Here is a 20982-nt window from a genome sequence, read left to right as displayed (position 1 = left end):
ACTCGGACAAATGACGTCACGTATCCCAGAATGCAATTCGCCAGAACATTGCAACAGAGAAAACAAATATAAACCTAAAATAAATATTTTTCTGGGTCCCGGAACGCAGTTTTAAGATCATTTGAGGCGAGAAGTTAGTCATTTAGAATTCAAAAATGTGGTTTGTGTATTAAGATATGACGTATTTATAGTTTGACAGCGACGTTGTCTGAGGTGATCAGCTCTGCCTCTGCGGACGCTCTCGGTCTTCGTCTGCCTGGACATTAGCTGTATTTAGCATTCTCAGTTCATTGTTCGTGTCTGGAGATAGTAAATGTTTGATTCTACTACAGTTGTTGATAGAGCAATGATCTCTCTCTCGTCCGAGCGCGTCTGCAGTGGCGAGCTGAACCGTATACACTAGTTTGAACCTGAAAAAAATGGTTTAGGGGTTTAGTTAGTAAAAAAACTAATTTTGAACTCTGTACGAAGTTAAAATGACAGTGTTTTAACTGCGTCATGTCCGACATTTTAAATTTAAAGACATTAGCAAAAACGACGCAACTTGCGAACTCTGAAACTTTCTATATGTGTCGTGTTTATAAGCTGCGTTATATTTACGTTGTAAGTCGGGACTGGGAATTGTTGTCACCTGCGAGTTTATCGCGTTTGGGCTAGCTATCATTAGCAACACCAGTCGATAACTACGCTGACAGAATTTTGCATCGCACAGAATATCCTTTAAACAATCACTATGTTTACGACTTATTTAAACTAATCGGACAGAAGTGCAATTAACGGTAAAATTAATTTCCATGTTGGAAATGAGACTTAACTAGGAAATTCTGACTTTTGAATGAAACCTTTTTGACCAACAGTGAAATTTTCCACTTCACGCCGTTTTACCTCGTGATGTCCGATGTTGGTCAGCTGAGGAAAACGTCGGACTCTAATGCATCTGAAAAACATATTCACATTTTCTCCGGAGTAAAAAAAAAAAAAACTCTTTTGTGTTTTTATCATGTTTTTAATGGAAGAGAAACATACTTTAAACACAAACACTGTTAAAGTTAAACCTTTAAAACATAGCTCCATCAAGAGGCCCAAACGGGCAACTACACATCGTCCAAAACCACAACTTCCTGATTGAAGCGATTTATTTTATTTAAAGGGGACATATTATGCAAAATCAACTTTTTAATCATTACAGTACTTATATTTGGGATTCTGGAGGCCCTACCAGTCGCCAAAGTGTGGAAAAAGAATACTCAGTCATGTTTTCATGGTAAGTATAGGCGATAAAACACTCGTTGTTGAATTCCCTGCGCTTATGACGGCAGCATGCGCATTTCACCGCAAATGTTACCGCCCACCAGTAAGTTTACTTGGAGAGCTCCACCTTAGCTCCACCTTGTCCCTATAAAATGCGAGAGTGCAGGCGAGGGAGGAAGAGCGGTATTATGTCAATGCGGAGGGACAAGTGTGCTGTTGGTGGCTGCACAGTGGAGCACAGTGTTTTACACAAACTTCCAGCCTCAGAGGATTTTATATATGAAGCTAATGTTCCGGATAAAGTCAGCAAACTTCACATCAGACTGCGGCCAGCGGTCGCCGTATTTAGTCAGCGACCGTATTTCACCGACGTACAAACACACACATTTTTAAGAAAAGGTCAAATAGAGCTCATAACTGACCATTCTGACACGTCCTAATTAAAAATATTTGTTCAGTACGTCCTCCATGACCGGAACACAGACTCAGTCTGATACAGTCACATACAGCAGCATTTTAATGGGGGAAATAGGGTATAACATGTCTCCTTTAAATATAATATTTATCTAATTTTTAAAAGTTCAAATCTACGTCAGCGCTTTGTTTTTTACAGTTTAATTTTAATCACGTGATTATTGTGAAGATTAGCGACAAGTGCTTTAAGAATAGATAAACAAAACAGGAACAAGAGTCACGTTTTAAATTCATCACAGATATTTATCAGGAATTTCCCGTCGGCGTAACTATTTTAATATTTCTGCGATATCTCAAACTTTGATGATTTAAAGCTGCATTTACTTGTTCATTTGAGGCCACCAGGGGGTGCCAGTGTGCAGTTAGGTGGTAACGCGATAATTCACAGTTTGAATCGAAAGTTCAAAAATGTTCCTGCATTTTTTTTTCCTCCATCTTTTGTCTAAATCTCCTCCTGAGGGGAAAAAAAAGATCGCATTCCTGGTTTTAAGGCCTTTTGCTCGTAAAATCGCCCAAAATTGTGAATATTTTCGTGATAAATTAAATACACGTTAAGGACCTAACAGTATAAAAGGAGAGAGGAGAGTCCACTTTAAGACGGACTTTAGCTTGTGTGTCGCACTTTTGTACGATTTGAGGAAGGTCCTGTTTCTTCGTAATCATCCAGTTAGCAAAGACCTTTTTTACGCCCAGAAACCAAAACAAGGAGTGGAAAGAGGCGAAAAGACTCTGTGGAGACATTTAACGGCAATTCATCGCAAATATAAAAGAAATATCTGCAGCTTTAAAATGCAAAGTCATACAAAGTCACGCAGAGCAGTATTCAAAAATATCAGTTATATATCGGTTAATACGTAAAGGTGTTCGGAATCGTCCAGTCTAAGATTTGGCACTAAAATTCACATCGGATGATTCAGACTCCCGAGTCACGAAAACGTGGAGTCTCAGGCCCGATCACGCAACGAAGTTGGCAGAATTTTCTTTTTTTCAATTTCAGTAAAACATTCCCGATCTCAGCAAATTCACTGAGCACAAAAAAACACATAAAAATGTTTCGTGAGATAAAAGTTCTACGTTAGTCATACACTATCGTACATTTGTTTACGTTTGTTTTGATCGCATTTTTTTTCCTGATGAAAACTTTTTTCATTTGCAATTTTTTTTACGATTATTTTCTGATTCAAACACGACTTACTGTATGTTAACTACACCCGTCTGCTCCAGTGCACAGCTTAAATCAAACTCCACCACACGTTTACCGGCATTTTTTAAGCGTCGTTTCCGTTGGTTTCTCTGTGTTTAAGGCACTAAAAAGCCGAGGAGTTTCACAAATAAATATTTAAAACGCTACATTAGTAAGGTTTGTTTTCAGTCGACGATAAACAAATGAAACAATTCAAGGAAGAGAACGCAAATTATTTTTTAAAGTACGCCGTTAGCTTCAGACGCTGAAATATTTTCACTGAAACAAAACAAAGAAAAGATCGTGAAATATAATGTCCTGAAAAGTCATCGGCCTTGAGATTCTTCTGACGAGGTTTTACTATGAACACAGTTAGCTTAGCATTAGCCCCAGAAAACTCGACGGGCGGTTAAAGGAAAATTATCTTGTGAAAAACTAATTTTTGGCACTGCAACAGTAAGACGCAAACTTTTTCGTACAAAATCAAAATACTGCAGCTTTAGCATGCTAGCATCTTATTTTTGTTCAGTTTTCTCAAGAAAAAAAAGATTTTCCCCAACTTTCGCCCAAACCAAAGTTTGACAAAACAAAAGACACGTTTTTACATCTTTTACACGACTCCCTGAATCTCACAACTAAACTACAGCAACTCACATCGCCACGGCATTGAGTTCCTTCAGCATTTTATCGGAAAACAAAGTGTCGACTCTGCTTTTCTTCTGACACAGAAAACACACCCTCAGATCATGAACTGTTGACGTTCGTAAACGCGACATCGTCACACTTGGCTTTTTTTCTGTAAAATGTTTTCCAAAACTCTACGAACGCTGCGTCACTTTCATGCAAACATTTACTGTAACAACCATGTGGAATATTTCTACGAAGTTTCCGTCCGACGTTTCCGTCTTTCACTCGTTTCTTGATGTAATGTCCTGAAAAAACAAAACAGAAAAAGAACAGTTAAAGGGACAGTCTTTGCTCACAGTGCCCCCTGTGGTGACGGAGGGCGCTAACATCGTGTTGGATGTTCCTTCACCTCCGTCTTCGCTCTCCTCCACTCGCCCATTGGCCCCGCCTTCGTCAGGACTGAAAGAGACAAAACATCGCAGATTAAAAAAACAAAAAAAAACGTTATTTCAAAATGTTTAAATAAAATTTGAGTTGAATCGGAGGTCATGTGATTTGAGTCCAAGGTCATGTGACACTCACACATACACGTCGTCATCGTCACGAACACGGTGGATGCTAACGTTGTGCTCCACCAAGGACACCTGCACAAGAGGATTGTGGGTAATAATCTGTGTTGAATTATAATCTCAAACTTCAATGTTTTTATACATCGTGCAAGATTTGTAAACACTGTTGTTTTACCTCGTGATCACAGCCGTGACGATGAAGACGGTGAAGATGAGGAGGAGAAAAGTCTTCATTGTCAAACCTGAGATAAAAAAAAAAAGAAAAAACCTCTGACCTCTGACTCCACCCATTTAAATGATGATAAGGATGATGATGAAGCTCACCCGTGTGGTCAGGTGACGTCTGACAGCAGCAGGCATTGGTGTAAAATGCAGAAGGGGGCGGGACTTCTGAGAGCCCGCCCAGCTCCTTTGATTGACAGATCTCAGAGCAAATCTCCTCCTGGATCAGCAGCGCTGGGGGTGGGGAAACTTTGTCAGGAGGGGGCGGGGCCTCTGTTGGGTCTGTGAGGAGACAGTCAGGTGACGCTGGGTGATTTCGTGTTTGAACGTCGTTAACATCGCACGTTGTTTTACCGTATGTGAAAGCACGGCTGTCGTCCACCTCGCTGCTGCTCAGTGCAGACCACGCCTCGTCCAGCGTCGCTGGCTCCGCCCCCTGCTGGCTGCGCCTGGACCAGTCGTGACCCCGCACATACTCACTGTCTAGGTCCAAGTCCTGGTTCAGGTTCTGTCGGGTGCCAAACACACCTCTGAAGACTTTCTCGCCCAACCACGTCTGGCAGCTCTCTGTGACATCACTGAGGAGGCGGGCCAACGCGTCACGAGGTCGTCGTCTGCGGCGGAAAACTCTGAGACACGAAAACAATTCTTTTTGTGATCTTTGATTTATTATTGATTCTTTTTGAAAACCACTTTATGATCGACAAAAGTAAAAGGGACAGTTCAGGTTGTGACTGAGACAAGAAACAGTGGAAAAACTTACGACATCTACGTAAAGTAAATTCAAATGCAGGATTTTTAAAGCCGGATTGACTTAAATAAGATATTTGAACTTAGTGATGGAGGCAGCAGTGGATCAACAACTCCAAGTACGTACTTGCTTACTTGGCAAGTATATACTTGAGAAGTACCCTGGGAGTATATACTTGTCCAGTACAGGAGTACACAAGTATGTGGTTGTTTCTCAATACTGAAGTAAGCAAGTATGTATGTATTGTTCTGCTGTTTGAATGGTGGCTGGCGCCAAGTGCTGCAGCCTCATTACCGCCACCTACAGTGTTGATAAATGAACATATAATATACTTTTAATAAATGCATATATATGTTGTTATTATTTTTACATTTTAAATATTTAACTTCATTTATTAATGTATTTCTATTAAAATATACAATACAAATAATATAATGTGGAAAATAGATATGTTACAGCATTGTAAATATATATATATATATATATATACTGTACATATACACTACTCTACACTAAAATATATAACTTGTACAAATATATACTACTCTACATATCTAATATTTATATATTATATTTAAATACAGATACAATGACCGTGCGACTTTAATATAAATCTGACATTCAAAGTTAAAATAAATAAAACATTAATAATATACAAACTTTCAAACTGTCAGGTCAAAACGTTTCTATTAAAAACAAAATAACACGTCAACAACAAATCTATGGATCACACCGAGCATCTAATGACAGCGAGGTCTGAGCCAGCGGATCATTTCATCAGGACAGGCCGAGGTAACGCTGCTCTGTGCCGGGCACAGTGAGCGCCGAGCGTCCGCAGAGGCGGAGCTTATCACCTCCGACAAACGTCGCTGCCAAACTATAAATACGTCATATCTTCATACGCAAACCACATGTTTGAATTCTAAATGACTAATTTCTCGCCTCAAATGATCTTAAAACTTGTTCTGGGACAAAGAAAAATATTTATTTCAGATTTATATTTATATTATCTGCTGCTATGCTCCACCGAAATGTACTCTGGGATACATGGCCATCGCAAGTACGCTTAAGTCACCTCCGATGCATACTTGGTAAAAATGGGCGGAGCGAGAACACTTCCGGGTTTGAGAACCGTCCTCGCTGTTCACAATTGGAACAGCACTTGGACTGAGGCTGATGACGTTTTCACAAGTACGGGAGTACACAAGTACACACAAGTAAGCACAAGTACACACAAGTACACACAAGTACGGGAGTACACAAGTACGGGAGTACGCAAGTACGCACAAGTATGGATATTGAGAAACGGCCATTCTTTTGCATAAGAATAAGTCATGTGACAACAGACTTCAGTGAAGGTTTCAGTAACACACTGGTCTCCTAGCAACCGTAACAGATGACATCACCCTCAGGACTCTGAAGGCAGCAGACGTCAGGTGAGAGGAATTTACAGCAGAATGTGTGTGTGTGTAACTTGAAAAAAGTCACGCACTCCACCTTTAAGACGTTCACAGGACAAAAACAAACTGTCGTGAATGGCGTTGGCGTCACGTGACGCGCTGGTCTCACCTGACCGGGTTCTCCTTGTAGGAGACGCTGGTCTTACATGGCGTCAGGGACACGTTGCCCTCGTCGTCCCAGGTGAAACTGTCCTCGGTGACGGCGTAGTAGCCGTTGGTGAGGAGGCGCGCAGAGCGGCGGCAGCAGCAGGGGGCATCGCCCTCCGCCGAGGAGTAACACACGTAGGAGGAGTCAGGAGAGAGGAGGGAGGCGTCCAGGCTGAGGGAGCCGGACGAGAGGACGTTAGTGGGAGGCGATGCACAAAGGATCAATGCGATCAATATTTATCACTTCGATTATTTTTGATTTTATTATCGATTAATAACAAAAATCTGTGACTAAATCTGATTTTAATCCTTGTTTGCATTTACTTTGGCAAAACAACGTCCACAAATCTGTCTCCTCTTCAATCTTGGATTATGAACAGAATCCAGAATTTAAGATTACAGATTAAAACTTGTTTCATGGACCAGGTTCATCTTTGATGATTTTTGAGTTTTCTGTCACATCTTTATTGATCACAGATAAATATCAATATGTCTATCTCTTACCTCTGAGACGAGGGATTGGTCCGTAACCTTCGTTTGATCGGTGAACCTGAACGAGAGGAAACATTAACACTAATAGCCAACCCTAACCCTAACCCCTTCATGACTAACACTAACCTTAACCAGTTCATGACTAACACTAACCTTAACCATAGCCAGTTCATGACTAACACTAACCTTAACCATAGCCAGTTCATGACTAACACTAACCTTCACCATAACCAGTTCATGACTAAAACTAACTGTAGTAGCCGTTTGTCAAACAAATGAAAATCAAATCAAACTTCAAATTATCCCAATCAAAAGGCCACTGATGCACCATGGGTTGTTGTGTACGCGCATCGGAAAAAACATGAGGTCCAAACGAATATCCAAAGTCAACAAAAAGGTGGTTTATTTAACCAAAAGTGCAAGCAAACAAAGGAAGTCCCATGCTTCTCCCGCTCAGCGGTAAAAAACCATCATTCCACCCAGGTGCATCCTGGTCCCTTACCGACAGCCTACCTATGTAGCCTCAGGTCCCACTCTAACGTGCCCAAATGAAACTAAAACACAAATAATAAACTAGAATACTAATAAAAAGGTAATTATAATTAAATCAAATAAATTGATTAAAGATAATTAAGAATAACCAAAACTAAATACTCACTAAACAAAATACTAAACTAAACAGCACTAAATACTAACAATAAGTAAATAGCTCCAACACTAACCTTAACCATAACCAGTTCATGACTAACACTAACCTTAAGCATAACCAGTTCATGACTAAAACTAACCTTAACCACAACCAGTTCCTCAGAAATTAGGTTGTCTCATTAGGTTTTGGTCTCCATGTGGACTACTGGTCCTGACAAGGTCAGTGTTTATGACCACACACACACACACACACACACACACACACACACACACACACAATTCCTAAACTTGAGTGGTGTTGATGTGACGACGATGATAAACACTGACAGGAGCCTGTTGTTATGCTGCGTTCAGGAACCAGTATCCCTCACTCTCCCACACCAAACCTCACAGAGAAAATCAGTGATTTTAACATCACACACACAGGAGTTGTTGATCCACTGCTGCCTCCATCACTAAGTTCTAATGTCTTCTTTTGTCACTTTGGCTTTTGAAATAATTCTCTCAGATTGACCTCAGTGACACAAAGTGACCACACGAGGCAGCAGAGGACAAGCAGCGCCTGTGTCCCTGCGAGCTAAAATCACTGATTTTCTCTATGAGGTTTGGTGTGGGAGAGTGAGTGGTTTAACTTTAACTAACTTGTAGATATACATTCTCTGCTTTTGTCTCTCACTCACAAACACACGATAACATGCTACGATTGGCTCACATACTCGTCACAGCTCCAGAGAAGAACAGAGACATGTTTGTCTGCAGCTCAGAGTCTCCTGTTGATCTGTGAAAGACATTAAACACACACACACACACACACACACACACACACACAAGTTCACGTGAAAGTTTCTGTGGGTTTTTCTCCAGCTGTTACTGCAGGAAACTCAAAATCACTACAATACGATACTTATATATATACATATATGTATATGTATAAATATATGTATATATATACATATATGTATATATATATATATACATACATACCAACAACAAATGGCCCTGCGATGGACTGGCGAACTGTCCAGGGTGTACCCTGCCTATCGCCCGATGTAGCTGAGATTGGCACAGCACCCCCCGCGACCCTCTGGTGGAGGATAAAGCGGTAGATGATGACTGACTGACTGACCAACAACAATAACATTTACACACGTTCGCGTCACAGTAAAAAAGTTGTGGCGACTCTCTTTGAGTTTGAGTTCCAGTAAAATCCTGTCACTTCCATGATTTAATCTAAATGTATATAAAGGCAAACAAAGTCTGGGTCGGGACCCATAGGTGGGTCACAGGAGATTATTTTTGGGTCCTGAAACAAACTTTTCCAAACCTTTCAATTTGCATTTATGAAGGAATTTAAATTTCAATTCATTTTGGATCAATTCAGCGTAGAAACTGAAATTATGAACAACTTTGCTGTGGTCAGGATTTATGTTGTGATTTGCGTCGCTGTCTTTAAAACAGTTGGTAAAGTAAAGTAATCCTGCTGATGAGCAAAGATTAAGAGCAGATTAAAGAGAGAAAAGTCTCACCGTCCAAAGTGCTGCTGCTGTTTTCTGTGCTGCTTCTGTCATATCCTGCAGAAACGGCAGCAGTCTGAGAAAAACAGGCAGAGAGAGAGAGGGGGGGGAGAGAGAGAGGCTGAAACTGTGAGCTCATGTTTCCTGTTAACTCTGTGTTTGTCAGACACAACGAGACACACCAAACCTCATAGAGAAAATCAGTGATTTTAACATCACAGCACACAGACGTTGATGATCCACTGCTGCCTTCATCACTAACTTCTAATGTCTTATTTTACGACTTCGGCTTTCAAAATTCTTCATTTGAATCTATTTTAATTATTATTACTTTATTCATTTGGCACAAAGTGACCACACGAGGCAGTAGAGGCAGTAGACCAGCAGCTCCTGTGTCCCCGTCAGTGACTATATGGGATTTGGTTTTGAAAGATGCTTCAACAACAGGAGGCACCACTGGGATGAAGGAGGTCAGTGACAGTTAGAGGAAAACAAAGGGGGGGTGGGGGGTGGTTTGTCCTCTCAACTTCCTGTTTCTGTGTTTCAAAACAAAACTTTTTTTTTGTCCACAAACACAAAATGATTGACTTTGAAATATTTTTGTTTTTATGGAGCAAAGAAACTAGAAAATATTCACATCACATTTAAGAAGCTGTTAAATCCGAAAAATTGTTTATCATTATTATTATTATTATTTTTGTTCTTCTTCTTCTTCTTATTATTATTATTATTATTATTATTATTATTAATATTAATAATAATAACAACAACAATAATAATAATAAGAAGAAAAACACTCAAACTCACTAATCAATGATAAAAATAGTTAATTTACAAGGTTATAAGTTCAGAATCTAATGATTATCTGTTCAAAAAATAATTCAAGAAACAAAATCAATTAATAATGAAGGATATAACAATAATAGTAATAATAATAACAATAATAATAATAATGTAATAATAATAATCATTCAACCTTTACATTTTAAATTGTATCATAATTGTAACTGAATGAAAAACTGACATCTTTATTCATTTGATCCTCTGGTTGTTTAAAGGAGCGGAGTCTGAATTTATTTTCTGCTGTTTATTATAAGATTTCGTTTATTTACATATTTAATATTTCTTCATTTCCCCTCTCCAGTCCTGCACAGTGGTCTCTCCCCGGCCTCCCAGCATGCTTTGCAGCAGCTGCTGATGTTGGAGGAAAACGCGTCACGGATCAAACCATTGTCCTCTTTTATAATTAAATTAATATTATAGTCTGCATCACACCTGTGTCACTCTTATCTTTGACAGTTCTTTATTTTACATACATACATACATATATATATATATGTACAACCCGTTTTTATATGTATTATTTGCACGTTTTATTTTATAGTAAAGCCCTTTGTTGACGAATGTTAAGAAGTTTATTAGTTTTTCCTGACATATTTTCTCTAATATTGACAATGTTTGTACATTTAGTTTATTTACTCACTGCTGATGGGTTGTGTGACGTCATTGACATGAACATAAATGAACATTAAAGATATAAAATGTGTTGTTGTCGGCGTGTTTCCGTGTGATCTTCACGTACAGGCGGATTTTTCAGCTTCGATGAAAGCAGCGATAAGAGAAATGTTGTTTTTAAAAGGCAGGAAGTGACAAAAAAAACAAATAAACAAACACGAATCTATAAAAACACGGAATTCTTTTTTTTTTTAAATGTTAAATGTCTGTTAGTAACAATTCGTATTTTGAGCTGAATTTAAGGAACACAGACAAAGTAATTAACGGACTCACTTTCACTCACCGGTTTGCGGTTTTTCCAGTTTCCGGTGATTAAACTTCTTTTCTTTTTTTAAATGTCCTGGTATTGTGTGGGTTTTTTTTCTTCCTCTTGTGAATAAAAACAGCTCGAAGCATTAGCTTCATACGTCACTGAAGCCTCACCCTCACACCGGAAACTAGAATAAAGCACATAGCGATACCACTTCCGATCAGCCTTCAACGTAAAAGCACACCAAACTAAGTTAAAGGTGTTAAAAAATGGATAATTCAAGTCAGTCAGACTTTTCCAACAGGAAAGTGAAGTTTGTAAACCACTCACTCTCTCACACTAAACCCCACAGAGAAAACCAGTGATTTCAGCTCACATGGACACAGGAGTTGCTGGTCTACTGCTGCCTCGTGTGGTCACTTTGTGTCACTGAGTTAAGTCTTAATGAAATGTTTCAAATGCCGAATTTGACAAAATCACTTAGTGATGGAGTCAGCAGTGGATCAACAACTCCTGTGTGTGTGATGTTAAAATCACTGATTTTCTCTGTGGACTTTGGTGTGGTAGAGTAAGCGGTTCACAAACTTCACTTTCCTGTTGGAAAAGTGTGTCTCAGTGAGATAAAGACATGAACATGTCCTTAAAGACATCGTAGACTTCAACTGATGTGGATTTTATGACAAAATTATTTTGTTAAAGTGGATAAAAGATGTTTTTTGTGTCTCTAAAAAATCACATAATGAGCTAAATACACAATTTGTGTTAATATTTTAACTAATAAGCATCATAATACTTTTATAATATGCTTAAAGCTTTTCCTCTAGTTTTTAGTGTTTTATCTTTTACAAATATACATACACAAGTGTTTAAATGTGACAATTATAAATATGCAAACCTCCATCAGTTACAATCATCAATCACACAATTAACGATAGATTTAAGCTCATTACTCACCATTAGAGGGCGCGTATCCATGAGCTTTTATTTTCAAGGGCACACACCGGATGTTTCAAGGTTTGGTTCAAACTAAAACTCACAGTTTTTGTCCACTGGTGACACCTGGTGACTACTTACTGCAATAACAAAGTTTTCAATGATACGAGGATAAAGTTTATTTTTATTCAGAGATATTTTTTAATCACTAACTTGTATCAAAATTGATTTTATGTCCATGTACAAAAAAAGAATAAATAAGTGAAATGTTTTGGTGTTTGCTTAAGACTTCCTCTGGTGATTTGTGCGTTCTGCGTCACGTGAAGGGCCCGGTGCCAACCGTGGACTCGGGGATGTTGGTGGCGTGCATGTCGCGTGTCATGTTGGACTTCTCTTTGAGTTTGGCCTGCAGCAGCGTGTGCTGCACCACGCCGATCCTCACGTCCATCTGAACGATCTCCTGCTTCAGCTTCGTCAGACTCTGCTTGATCTTCACCACCGGAGCTGAGGGACGGATGGACGGATGCAGAGGAGAACAAACACACACGTGAACATAACAGGGCGGCGGTGCGAGCGAACGAGTCAAGCAACGAGTCTCACCTCCATCGGACATGCTGCTGCCTTTCTCCTCCATCTCCTGCTTCACCTTCTCCAGCTCCTCACTGATCTGAAACACAGACAGAGGAACTGTTTTTGTTAGAATTTCAACTTCTACACTGCAAGTAGGTTTCTAGAAGGTTTAGTAAAGGTATAGAAAACCAACAGACCCAACAGGCATGACGTGCATGCTGCTGATTCTGTGAAACTGAATCATTTACTGAAATGATTCAGTGTTCAAAAAAATAGCAGTGCCGAGTTCAATTAAAAAAAAGAAGTGGCGTAATATTTTGTGGACTGATGAGAGTAAGATTGTTCTTTTTGGGTCTAAGGGCCACAGACAGTTTGTCAGACGTCCTGCAAACACTGAATTCAAGCCACAGTACACAGAGAAGACGGTGAAGCATCATGATATGGGGATGTTTCTCGTACTATGGCGCTGGTCCTATGGATCGCATACCAGGGATCATGGATCAGTTTGAGTACATCAGAATACTGGAAGAAGTCATGTTGCCATATGCTGTTGAGGAAAGGCCCTTAAAAATGGGTGTTTCAACAAGACAATGACCCCAAACACACCAGCAAGCGAGCAAAATCATGGTTCCGGACAAACAGAATTCAAGTAATGGAGCGGCCAGCACAATCCCCGGACCTTAATCCCAAAGAAAACTTGTGGGCTGACATAAAAAATGCTGTTCATGAGGCAAAACCAAGAAATGCAGAGGAATTGTGGAACGTAGTACAATTGTCCCGGTGCCAGAAGTTTGGTCGACTCCATGTACCACAGATGTGAAGCAGTTATCAGAAACCGTGGTTATGCAACTAAATATTAGTTTATAATTCTCAGGAAAGTTGAATCTTCAAGCATCTCTTAGTTTATACAGTACATTTTTGAGTTTTTAAAGAAAGATGTCAACACTGCTATTTTTTTGAACATTATATTTCTTGACTATTTGTAAAATATTATCAGATTCAATTACTTTTTCCAATTTTCTTTGCTTGCTTTGCTTTGAAATAGAATGTGCAGCGTCCCCAATGCATTTGTGTTCATTAAAATACAATTTATTTGAAGAATTTTGAGGTTTACTCACCTTTTTATACACACTGCTATTATTATGAACATAACTGTATATAAAATAAGTCTTTATCTAAAATAAACATTATCTCACTGTGTTACAGACTTTTCCAACAGGAAACTGAAGTGTGTAAACCACTCACTCTCCCACACCAAAGTCTAGAGAGAACATCAGTGTTTTTAGCCTGCAGGGACACAGGAGCTGCTGGTCCTCTGCTGCCTCGTGTGGTCACTTTGTATCACTGAAGTCAATCTGAGAGAATTATTTAAAAAGCCGAAGTGACAAAATAAGACATTTGAACTCAGTGATGGAGGCAGCAGTGGATCATGACTCCTGTGTGTGGGATGTTAAAATCACTGATTTTCTCTGTGGACTTTGGTGTGGGAGAGTGAGTGGTTTACAAAGATGCCACAAACTATAGATAATGTGAACAAACCAAAGTGTTGTTAAATTCATTGTACATGTTATGTTCATCTTAAGAATGTTCATGTCTAAAGCTCAGTGCAGTGACACGTTACTTTCACACGATGGCGCCTACTGAACGGATTGTGAATTTAAACAATCTCCTCCTCCTCCTCCTCCTCCAGGGGTGCGTTCACTGACCTCAGCCAGGACCCTGGTGCGTTCAGTGACTCCTCCACTCGCCTGCTGGTATCGCTCTCTGACCTGAGGCAGAAAAAACATGTTTCTGAGAACAGAGTGTGTGTGTGTGTGTGTGTGTGCGTGCGTGCGTGCGTGTGTATGTGCGCTGACCTCGCTCAGTTTAGCCTGGGCGCTCCTGTACTCGAGGATCAGATGTTCCAGCTGGTTGTTGATGTACTTCTCTCTGCTGCTCACCTTCTCCAGACTCCTGCTGATGTCGTCCTGCAGTTTGTCCAGGAAACTCTGAGCGCACACACAGGCACACCCACACCCACACCCACACACGCACACACACACACACACACACACACAGACACACACACGTAAACACCCACGCACAAACACACACACGTACACCCACGCGCGCACACACACACACAGAGACACACAACCACATGCACGTAAACACCCATGCACAAACACACACACGTACACAAATGCAAGAACACACACAGTATATATACTTCAAACTTTTGTCAATGTATGTCCATCAAGTGTGTGTGTGTGTGTGTGTGTGTGTGTGTGTGTGTGTGTGTGTGTGTGTGTGTGTGTGTGTGTGTGTGCGCGCGCGTGCGTGTGTGTGTGACGCAGCAGCAGGTCAGTGAACACACCTTGGCCTCTTTGAGTGAAGACCTGATCCCGTCTCGGTGTTGATGCATCTGGTCCACATGGATCCTCCAGTCCTGTTGGGAGGAAACAAAGAGCATGCTGGGAAACTTGGAGCCAACACTGACGTTCATTCTCCATTTTGATTTTCAGGTGAACGGTGAAGCTGGTCTAAGGGGATTAAGGGGATTAAAAACACCAGCAGGTGGCGCTCAGGTGCTGAGGCTGTACCTTGTTGTCCATCCTGACAGTGACTTTGAGCTGAGGCAGAACTCTCTCCACCTCCAGGCTCCACTCAGCCGCATCCACCGTCGCCTCCAGGATCTCGTCCGGTTTAGATGACGTCTCCATTTCCTGTCAGAGAGAGAGAGCGAGAGGTTCAGGACCAAGACTCAGAGAAAAAAAAAAAGTCTTCAGGGTGAACTCACGGCCCTGGTCGAGCGTAACTTCAGAGCCTCCAGATCCATCACGTTCTCCTCCTCCTCATCAGGTTCGTCCTGGAAATTATAAACAAAAGACACAAGAATTTAGGCCAATATCACGTCTTTATCTCTAATTTCTACTTTCTTTCCTCCACAAAAACAAAGAAATCATTGAAACTGAATAATTTTGTGTTTGTGGACAGAAACAAGACATTTTTGAAATATCATAATTTCTATTCTAACTATTCGATTAATCAAGGAAATAACAGATGAATTAGATTATGGAAATAATCCTTAGTTACAGCTCTAGCTCTGAGTGTTTAATATGAGTACAAACAATTTGACACTTACGATCATCTCCTCCTCCACTTTGCTGAGTGTGAGCTCTGCGTCGTCCTCCATCACAGACTCTTCCTCTGTGGTTTCTGTCGGGTAGGTTGGTCTGAAGCAAACAAACAAACAAACAAACAAAATCAGAGGGTGAAAGGAGGAGAGAGAAAAGAGAGAGGACAAACCTCTCATGTACCTTCTGAAGGAAAAGCCCCGCCTCCTCAGGGCCTCCTCGGCCAGGCGGTCCAGAACCAGGCAGACGTACTCGCCTGATCCAGACTTCAGTTTGGAGGGTGGGAAATCCACTTTAACACCCTGACACACACAAACACACACAAACAAATGTATCACAAATCAACTGAAAAAAAAAAAACTGAAGAACCTCTCACACCAAAGTCCACAGAGAAAATCAGTGATTTTAGCTGGTGGGGACACAGGAGCTGCTGGTCCTCTGCTGCCTCGTGTGGTCACTTTGTGTCACTGAGTTAAGTCTAAATTAAATATTTCAAGAGCCAAATTCACAGAATCAGACATTTGAAGTCAGGAGTTGTTGATCCACTGCTGCCTCCATCCCTGCGTGTGTGATGTTAATCACTGATTTTCTCTATGGGGTTTGGTGTGGGAGAGTGAGTGGTTTACAAACTTCAGTTTCCTGTTGGAAAAGTCTGTCTAATAGTGAGATAAAGACGTGATCATGTGACGTAGATAGCGTAGACTTAAACTGACGTAGATTTTAATACGTGACAGGAGTCTGGTTTAACTGGAGTCACCTTAGCACCTGCAGCTACAGCATTTTATTTAAAAAGTTTACTTCCTATTTCAGGATGTGCTGATGATCCTGTGTTGCTTACAAAAGCTCGCAGCTCGGCCAGGATGTTGGACACGGTGGCGTTGGGCTCGTCGGACTCCTGCGGTTTGGTGAACGGCCTCCCCGCAGCGTCGATGAGCCACGCCGCGATGATGGTGAACATGTAGAACTGCTCACCAGGGTTAGAAGCCAGATATGGACTGGAGACAAAATAATGTCTGAGCAGAGAAAACAAAGAGAAGAGCGTCAGCAACAAAAACACCTGGCCCTGTTTTTATTTACTCTTTGTTTTGCTTCTAGGATGTCACTTTATTTTGCAAACATGAGCACAAGTAGAAATGAACAATATGCCAAAATAATTCTCTCAGATTTTAATACCTGTGACATCATTTACTGTATCACAAAAATTAAAGAGGTAAACGATCTTCTTCGTTCATCGTTTGTGGAGCCAATATGACCACAAAGTGGCAGCAGCAGCAAACATTCCATCTGTAAACTGCACGTGGGTTTAAAGAAGTGACAACATTTACAAGGTTTCTTGAATGCGTCCTGAGGGGTATTCCAGAAAGCAGGTTCAACACACTCTGAGTCTATCCCTGAACTCTGAGTTGACTTAATCTGAGTCGGGAAACTCTGAGTATCCGGTTCCAGAACAGCTGATCTGAGTTAGTTCAATCAACTCTGAGTATGTTAACCTCGAGGTACACGCGTGCACAACCACTTTAAAAAGCCATCATCAATGGAGCCCCGATACCACGAGTCACCATGACAACCGAGAAAAAAAAAAGATCAACTTATTTCAGTGCGAAGGAGTTGGAGATCCTTTTGCTGGGCTACGGAGAATATGAGCACATATTTCGCCGCACATGCAACACAGCTGCAGCAGCGAAGGAGAGAGAGAGACCGCATGGGAGAAAATTGCTGCCCGAGTCAACGCGTAAGTTTGAATGTACTATTCCATTGACGTAACATTTAACCGTAAGATCGTAGCATAGCCTATAGTTATGAATATAAGTAGGAATGAAATCTGAGTTTTTCATTTAGGTGCAATCCAACAGGAGAAAGGAGGACTTGGAAGCAGCTCAAAATGAAACATAAAAACATCATTCAAAAAGGTAAGGCATATTTTGCTAGGCTATGATTGCACCTCACTTTGATTTATTTTTTTATTTTTAATTGACTAAGGCTATTAAACGTAACGTAAATATTAATTCAGATTGCAAACATTGAGTTCTGCTCTGCCAACAGAAAGAAGGCAGAGGCCCGAAAAACGGGTGGAGGGCCACCTCCACCACCTCTGTCAGAGGCTGAGGAGCTGGCTCTCAGCCAATACAGGGGTCGCCCTGTGGCTTAAGGCATCCCCGGGGGAAGCTCATCTGAGCCTGTCACCCCCCAGGACACAAGTGCCTACATCAGATGCAAGTATACACTTATGTCTTTTTTTTAAATAAAACTTTTTTATATATTTATATAGAGAGAACTGCAGGAATTAAATGTCGTCCATATGTTTCCGAGTTGCCGGTAAAAGAGTTGTACAGGGTGCACCTAATGAAAACCATTCAAAAAACCGAGAAAGAAATGGTGTACCCGGACCGGCAAATCAGAAAAACAGACTTGTAAATTCTATTACTTGAACGCCAGTTGAGGTGGGTGCATTGTCATGGTGAAACAGGTGAATATGTGAAATATGTTAATAGTTGGAACTATATTACAAATCCTGACTGTTGCTTTTGTACTTTTAGAGAATAAAGAAGAACCAAATCACATGTGAATTTGTCTTTTATTTTTAATCAAAACGTCTAATCTGGGTCGGAAGATTCTCTCACGACGTAATGCATTTCTAATAATAAATACGGCTTCGATGTCGATTGGATTTCTAATGAATGGGCAATCCATGTCTAACTGCTTTCTTCGTGTGGGAGAAGACGGGTAGAAACTCTGGGTTTCTTATAGTAAACCTGCCAGCGAGCAGGTTATGTTCACAGAGTAAGTTACCGCAGTAACAGACCCAGAGTTTAAGTTACCTCTCTTTCTGAAACGGATAACTCAGAGTTTCCCTCATCTCAGGGTTAACAAACTCAGAGTTCTCACATAACCCGCTTTCTGGAATACCCCTCTGAAGCTGCGCCTCTAAACCAGTGTTTCCCAACCCTGGTCCTCAGGGAACACTGCCCTGCATGTTTTAGACACCTGATTCAGATGAACAGCTCGTTACCAGGGTTCTGCAGAGCTTGTTGATAAGCTGACCATCTGAATATGGTGTGTTGGAGCAGGGCAACATCTAAAACATGCAGGGCAGTGTTCCCTGAGGACCAGGGTTGGGAAACACTGCTCGAAACTCAACATGCTGTACATAAAAAAAGCTATGTACCTAACGAGAGAGACACAGTTAGTTAGCTATGTACCTAACTAAAAACATAGTTAGTGAGCTAGCTAACTAGATGGGTATGCACCTAACTAATTAGTTCTTGAGCTATGTGCCTAACTAGATTATCGACTATCTCAGTTCATTTTTACTGAAACTCAAATCAAACACTTGACATATTCAGAGGCTTTAGCCGTTGAGTGACGTCACGTCTCACCTGGACAGGTTCTTCATGTTGTGTTTGCTCAGAATCTCCTCCTCATAGTTTAACACCTTGAGTTTTTCCATTAAACTTTCCATCAACACAAACACGTGCTGAGCCGCTCCAGGGCCGCGCTCCTCTTCATCAGCCCCCCTGCCTTCGTCCGCCATCATCATCGTCAACAACAACGACTCTCTCAGTTAGCCGTCAGCTCGTTATAGCCGATTTTGTTTGGCCCCGTTGTCGGGGCAACGAGGAGCTAACAGCTAATGCTAGCCCGCCAGGGGGCTACCGCTAGCTTAACTAAGTGTTTGTAACTATTATTTCACTCGTGTGTCAAAAGAGTGAATCAATGTCCACACAGAAAACACGCAAACACGTCCGAAAAAACACAACTGTGGACGTCACCGAAGTCCTCCGACAAGACGAGCTGAACGCGTCACTGTGTGCTAACATGTTAGCACCAGCAGCGGAAGTCCGCCCTGGAGCTTCTTCACAATAAGAGCTTTTTCTTGTTCATCTGTCATTGTTTCCGGGTTCAAACTTTCAAATTAAAAGATAGATAGATAGTGTCATTTTTTTAGTCAGGCTTCCTTCTTCTTACGAATGATAGGTGATGAGTTAATGGTGTAGAAAGAAACCTCTCTGACACAGGACTCGTACCGAACAAAAGGGATTTTATTTGGTTACAAGTCAGGCGTCAGACCGAGCACTGCAGCATCTCGGGAGAATGTGTTCCTGCCGAATCTCTGAACAATTCCATACTTTTAAGGGTTTCTCCAACCTCCTCGTCCTATACAACACATGATCATAAACTCATTAGAGAATCAGCAACAGGTTTGACCTCGGGACCCCTTAGTTCCAACATAGGAAGTATCTGTGTTTCTTTAACAAGCCTTCTTTATCCAGGACTGACCCAGGTCTGACCCATAAATGTGTCGTAAAAACTGTCCTGGGTAATGCTTGTGACCCCTATGAGGAATTTCCTGGTTACACATTTAACGCAATGGAATGCACATCTTTAACATAGTCCAAACAAATCAGTCTGAGTCTGAATCTACTCTTCAATATAAACCTGTCGTACATGTGAACCCAAACTCCATCCCATCCTGAGGAAGCCTTCTGCTCCTCAAGTGTACATCTTTAAACATATTTGAGACAGAATGTAGCTGTGTTAATGTGTTCACCTAAGTCAGATACTTTAATAGATAGATAGATAGATAGATGGATAGAGGTCTTAAAATCAATTCTAATTCAAATTGGGAGTGTCATCTACAGTATGTAGCAGCAAGTACCTTCTTGGCCGAGAAAGGCAGAAAAATTTCATTTTGGCTCATGTAGATGAACGACAACAACTCCCAGAATGCACTGCGCTCGCTGCATCACGACAGTCTGGCTGTCTCAAGCATATCTATGGTCTCAATGTTCGAACCCATGGATGTATTATAAGAACTGGATAGAGCTCCACCCCCCTCTGCCTTGAAGACAGTTTTGTCATGGTGGCCACTACTGCAACAAAAAATACTCCTGGGCCCAAAAAGCAATTTTCCCATTGACCACAATAGTAAAAGAGACACCTATAAAACTGTTCACAGGACACCTCGAGACATGGACACAGGGATGTATAGATCTTTATATTCTATATTTTAATTCATGGAGTTTTCACATTTGTAAAACCTTCCTTCCCGAAAAATCTTATTTCCCACAGTGCACAGCTAAGCGCGGTCAAGTCTCAGGAACGGCGTCTGTCAGGGAACCGAATGAAAACTATATGCGAAATGTGAAAAAAAAAAGGCAATGATGGGTTTTCTTTTACATTTATAAAAATATTACAACAAAGCAGGTTTTATTTATTTATTCATCGCTCATTAGGATTTATTTACAAACTTATTATTGAT

At 40.8% G+C, this 20982-nt stretch overlaps 2 protein-coding genes across 5 annotated transcripts; both read right to left on the bottom strand.

Annotated features, from left to right (window-relative positions):
• Positions 1-985: 985 nt before the first annotated feature.
• On the bottom strand, positions 986-11304 carry tmem71 (transmembrane protein 71). 4 transcript variants are annotated; one of them, XM_058627522.1, is made up of 12 exons: positions 11127-11303; positions 9351-9414; positions 8809-8908; positions 8541-8602; positions 7189-7234; positions 6647-6856; positions 4681-4955; positions 4429-4608; positions 4280-4346; positions 4118-4179; positions 3945-3994; positions 986-3840 (listed from the first exon to the last, which is right to left on the bottom strand). In XM_058627522.1, exons 4-12 carry the CDS (start codon positions 8569-8571, stop codon positions 3817-3819), a joined length of 945 nt encoding a protein of 314 aa, XP_058483505.1. In that variant the 5' UTR covers positions 8572-8602; positions 8809-8908; positions 9351-9414; positions 11127-11303; the 3' UTR covers positions 986-3816. The 4 variants fall into 4 exon arrangements, with proteins under 4 accessions (XP_058483505.1, XP_058483498.1, XP_058483517.1 ...); XM_058627515.1 differs by having other exon boundaries at positions 11137-11303; XM_058627534.1 differs by lacking the exon at positions 8809-8908 and having other exon boundaries at positions 11127-11304.
• Positions 11305-12202: 898 nt separating this feature from the next.
• Positions 12203-19559, bottom strand: ift57 (intraflagellar transport 57 homolog (Chlamydomonas)). The gene is made up of 11 exons (XM_058627414.1): positions 19100-19559; positions 16561-16735; positions 15906-16024; positions 15731-15821; positions 15386-15454; positions 15189-15311; positions 14963-15034; positions 14463-14594; positions 14313-14375; positions 12637-12703; positions 12203-12540 (listed from the first exon to the last, which is right to left on the bottom strand). Exons 1-11 carry the CDS (start codon positions 19258-19260, stop codon positions 12353-12355), a joined length of 1260 nt encoding a protein of 419 aa, XP_058483397.1. The 5' UTR covers positions 19261-19559; the 3' UTR covers positions 12203-12352.
• Positions 19560-20982: the final 1423 nt, after the last annotated feature.

This window comes from Solea solea, chromosome 1, assembly GCF_958295425.1.
Source record: "Solea solea chromosome 1, fSolSol10.1, whole genome shotgun sequence".
In the NCBI taxonomy this organism is placed as follows: Eukaryota; Metazoa; Chordata; class Actinopteri; order Pleuronectiformes; family Soleidae; genus Solea; species Solea solea.
This window is presented reverse-complemented; position numbering and strand designations above follow the sequence as displayed.